This window comes from Malurus melanocephalus, unplaced genomic scaffold (assembly GCF_030028575.1).
Source record: "Malurus melanocephalus ecotype Western Australia unplaced genomic scaffold, MMel_1.1 scaffold_1331, whole genome shotgun sequence".
NCBI lineage: Eukaryota > Metazoa > Chordata > Aves > Passeriformes > Maluridae > Malurus > Malurus melanocephalus.
In genome coordinates, this window is record NW_026624563.1 from 22,522 (window position 1) to 27,454 (window position 4,933).

Below are 4,933 nucleotides of genomic sequence, written 5' to 3' on the forward strand. Positions count from 1 at the left end.
TGTCTGCAGTTTCCAGATAAACTCTGGTGCAGAGTTGAGCCCCTCGTGTAGGATGTGATGTGCTGACAGTGCCCTGCTTTGTGCAGAACCCTCAATAATCCTCTCTGGGGGTTCCTTTGCAGCCCTACGCCGTGCAGCAGCTCGGGGCTGTGGCTGGGGTCATGATCACAGCGTCCCACAACCGCAAGGAGGACAATGGCTACAAGGTAAAACCTCTGGGATGCAGCATTTCCAGTGCTCTCCCTGCCTGCACTCAGCCTAGAGTGGGACCATGGGGTGATTTGGGGTGGAAAAGAGCTTAAAACTCAGCCACTGCCAGCCCTGCCATGGCAGGGACATCTCCCACTGTCCCAGGGTGCCCCAATTCCCAATGTCCATTCTGGATCCAGGGGCACCACAGCTGCCACCCTGGATTTTTCTGAGTGTGTCCATTAGAAGGATGAGGATGAGTTATTTTAAAAAATTGGTTCTTCTCTGACCTGACACACTCCTCTGTCATGAGAACAGTTTGTGTGTCTTGAGCATAAATCTGTTGTGACATTCCATGGAGTCTAATCAGCTGATGAAGAAATGCTCCAGCAATTTGTGTGTTCACTTCTTAGGCTTAAAAAGTAGTTTAAAACTAAGCCAGAACTGAGGTGAATTAGTGCACACTGAAGATGGGAACARTTTAAGAGTGGGTTGATAAAACTCAGTGGATTAATAAAAATCAGTGTACTGTTCCCTGGTTTTTTTTTGGCATTGGAGAGGAGTGGGTGGCTTTCCTTTGAAAGCTAGGGACAGTAAAACCATCCACAAGAGCAAATGCAATGCTTTAACTGAGTATTTCCTTCCTCAACTTTGTAAGAACCTGAACTGAAATCTCAGCATTGTAGGAGCTCTGTGGCAGCTCAGTGAGTGATGGAATGTGAGGAAAGCCAGTCCTGCTGTGCTGAGAGAGAAATCTTGGGCTGATTGTATTCTCTGTGACAAATTGTAAAGTTCTTTACCAGCCCTGGTTCCTGCTTAGTGAGGAAGGAAAGAAGCCCCAGCAGAGTTCCAGGTGCTTCTCTTGYCCAGGAGCAGTTTGGTGTTTGTGACACACAGCAGTTGAGTTTGGCAGGATATCACTTTTGTCTCCTGTCTTTCCCAAGAGCTCTTCCATCTTTCCCCATTTCCCGTGTGATTTTCAGCAGCTTGGGAAGGTTTTGGACARTTTTGACTGAAGGTGCCAAACCCAGAGGAGAGTGAGGAGCAAACAGAGGCAGATGATCTGAGCAGAAACTCTGCAGTGTGAGCTCAGCCCTGCTGTTGGCAGCAGCCTGTGGGAAAAATGGGCTCGAAATGGTTCTGAACAAAGGCTTTCTTATAGTGGAGGGTTTGATACGGTGTTTCCACTCGAGGTAGAGTTTCCAGCTGAGAGATTACAGTTGTTGGCTGTGGAAAAGCACAGACCTTGGCACAATGCTTATCTCTTTCACTTTGGGTTCAAAAACAAGCCGTGCTTCTTTTTCCTGAGGAATGGCAGCCTTGCAGAGGGTGATTTTTCTGCTGTTATAGTTTGCACARCACTCCCAGTGCCCAGTTTTGGTTTCTCCCATCCTGATATTTCTGTTCTAGYAGTTAAATTCCAGCTTTTGTGCAAACAGGTTGTGTTGCTCTATAAGCTCCATTTATCACACAAGTGCAATCACAAACCCAGAGGTTCATGTTAAATGATTCCAAATTACTTGAGAATCACACCAGGCAGATGCTGACTCCTCTGTGTGACTCAAGCAGAAAGTAGGTGGAAATTTATAGCTGAAAGAATTTATCAAGTTACTCATATTTGTCAATAAAATGTGTCTTGTTCTCCTTCAACTTCCACCAGGTTTATTGGGAAAACGGAGCTCAGATCACCTCTCCTCATGATAAGGAGATTATAAAATGTATAGAAGAGTGTGTTGAACCGTGGAATGGCTCTTGGAATGAAAATCTGGTRGACACCAGTCCCCTCAGACAGGATCCTCTGAAGAAAATCTGTGACAGCTACATGGAGGATCTGACAAAGATCTGTTTTCACAGGTATTGTATAAAGAAAAAGTTATGTTATAAATTAAACTCTGTGAATGTGGTAAAACTGACTGCAGAGAGGCTTCACTGTGTTCTCTGATGTGTCATTAAATTCAAGGGTCACCATCYTTAGGATGAAACCATTTGCTTGAGAAAAAGCAGCTGCCTTTGGGAATTCAGCTACAGTGAAGCTCCCCAGTGGAAACCATTTAATGTAAATAAATATGGTCAAAGAGGTCTGAATAAAATGCAGAAATTCAGAGTAAAATGAAGTGCATAAAATAGAGTTGAGAAGATTGATTTTAAAGGTTAGGTGGGGCAGAAGAGGAGCATAAAAGGAGGAGGATGAAGGCTGCAGAGCAGAAACAGAATAACATCCTTAAGTGGAAGAGCTCGAGTTTGATGTAGACATCAACAGTTTATTCTTGGGAGACTTTGATCTGTTACAGCCAAAGGTAAATATTGCATTTTCCAGGAAAAGCAGCTTTGACCCAGCAATTTGCAGGGAAAGTCCAAATGAGCACTTTCACTGGTTCCTTTGAAATGAAGGCAGAAATCAGCAGAATGGCACAGTTTGTTTTGCAGTTTATTTTGCTTTCTCTGGTGCAAATATTGTTAAATAACTGAGCTCTTACTGAAGTTCTGTTTCCTCCTCAGGGAGCTGAATGTGCAGAGCAATCTGAAGTTTGTCCACACCTCTTTCCATGGAGTTGGGCACGATTATGTGCAGTTGGCTTTCAAAGCCTTTGGATTCCAACCCCCCATCCCAGTCCCGGAGCAGAAAGACCCAGACCCAGACTTCTCCACTGTCAAATGCCCCAATCCTGAGGAAGGAGAATGTGTGCTGGTATTTTTGTTTCTGCTTCATCAGATTTCTGTGGGGAAAAACAAATGGAGGGAGAGAACAGGGAGAAGCTGCTTTCAGCTGAATTAATGCAGTGGGCAGCTACTGGGGGGTGTTAGATGTTTATAGAAAGGCTGTGCATTTATTTGCTGTGTTTATTTACTCTTACATTTTGGTTTTTGTTTGTTTTTGTTTTTGGTTCCTCCTTTTTCTCCCACCAGGAGTTGTCACTGAGACTTGCAGAGAAAGAAAATGCCAAGGTGGTGGTGGCCACTGATCCCGATGCAGATAGACTGGCAGTGGCAGAGCAGCAGGAAAAGTGAGTGATGGGGTCCATTTTGGTGTTTTTCTGCAGAAAAGGTAGTGAGAGTCACAGAATGGTGCCTGGCAACCATTTGGGGACAATCTGCTCTTTTCCTTAGTTACTGGGATATTTTTCCTCCTGGTTTTATCCTTTGGTATAGCTCCAAATGCGTTTGAAATCAATTAACTCAGCAAAGAGTGGATCAAATACTTACTGATGTGATTGTAAATATCCAAATACAGTTACTGAAGACAGTAAAATCTTGTTGTTTGCTGGTTTTTCCTGTGTATCAGGCAAACCTTCCTTGGCAGTTGTCATGGGTTTTTTTGGTGGGGTGGATTTTTTGTGCTTGTTTGCTTTTTAATTTTTTTTTTTTATTTCAATCCTTTGTTTCCCCCTGCATGTTCACATTGAATAGCAGTTATTTCTCTGCAGCTGACAGGCCCCAGTGTGATGTTTGTGTAAGTAAGAGTTGTCCTGCAAGGTACAGATTATCTGTGTGGATCAGTTCTGGTTCTGCTGATCCAGGGCTGAGCTGCTGAGGGGACACTTTGGGGTCATTTCTGGTGGCACAGAGCTCTGGAAATCCTCGAGTGTGACACTGTGGGGTCATTTCTGGTGGCACAGAGCTCTGGAAATGCTCCAGGGGTGACACTGTGGGGTCATTTCTGGTGGCACAGAGCTCTGGAAATCCTCGAGTGTGACACTGTGGGGTCATTTCTGGTGGCACAGAGCTCTGGAAATGCTCGAGTGTGACACTGTGGGGTCATTTCTGGTGGCACAGAGCTNACTGTGGGGTCATTTCTGGTGGCACAGAGCTCTGGAAATGCTCGAGTGTGACACTGTGGGGTCATTTCTGGTGGCACAGAGCTCTGGAAATCCTCGAGATGTGACATTGTTAGGTCCTGGCAGAGCGGTGCCTCTGTCTGGAGCAGTGGGTGTGTCACAGTGTCAGTGCTGTGCTCACACCGCGGTGGCTGCAGAGCCGCCCTTGCCCGGGGTGCTTCTCAAAGGTGGCACAGTTGTCCCTCCGTGTCCCGCTGTCCCTGTGTCCTGCTGTCCTGCCGTGCCATGTTGTCCCCATGTCGCGCTGTCCTGCCGTGTCCCATTGTCCCCATGTCCTGCTGTACCCCCGCTGTCCCCCCGTGTCCTGCTGTCCCCTGCCCCATTGTCCCCATGTGCCCCTGTCCTGACATGTCCCCCTGTCCCCGTGCCACATTGTCCCCATGTCCCCCTGTCCTGATGTGTCCCACTGTCCCCATGCCCCGCTGTCCCGACGTGTCCCGCTGTCCCCATGTCCCACTGTCCCGACGTGTCCCTCTGTCCCTGTGTCCCCCTGTCCTGACGTGTCCCGCTGTCCCTGCAGTGTCCCGTTGTCCCCGTGCCCCGTTGTCCCCATATCCCCCTGTCCTGACATGTCCCTCTGTCCCCGTGTCCCTCTGTCCCCGTGTCCCTCTGTCCCCGTGTCCCTCTGTCCCCGTGTCCCGCTGTCCTGACGTGTCCCCTGTCCCCATATCCCCCTGTCCTGACGTGCCCTATTGTCCCCGTGCCCCGCTGTCCCCATGTCCCTCTGTCCCCGTGTCCCGCTGTCCCTGCAGTGTCCCGTTGTCCCTGTGCCCTGTTGTTCCCATGTCCCCCTGTCCCTGTGTCCCCTGTCCTGACGTGTCCCCTGTCCCCGTGCCACATTGTCCCCGCAGTGTCTCCCTGTCCCCGCAGTGTCCCCGTGTCCTGACGTGTCCCCTGTCCCCGCAGTG

General features: G+C 48.5%; 1 protein-coding gene across 1 annotated transcript in view; it reads left to right on the forward strand.

Annotated features, from left to right (window-relative positions):
* Positions 1-4,933, forward strand: part of PGM2L1 (phosphoglucomutase 2 like 1) — a gene marked incomplete at its 5' end in the record, with an annotated part of 12,485 nt that overhangs the window by 3,427 nt on the left and 4,125 nt on the right. The window contains 4 exons of the mRNA XM_057387736.1: positions 123-206; positions 1,850-2,043; positions 2,689-2,878; positions 3,097-3,195. Of these exons, the coding sequence (XP_057243719.1) occupies positions 123-206; positions 1,850-2,043; positions 2,689-2,878; positions 3,097-3,195 (567 nt within the window). The remainder of the gene's footprint in view (positions 1-122; positions 207-1,849; positions 2,044-2,688; positions 2,879-3,096; positions 3,196-4,933) is intronic.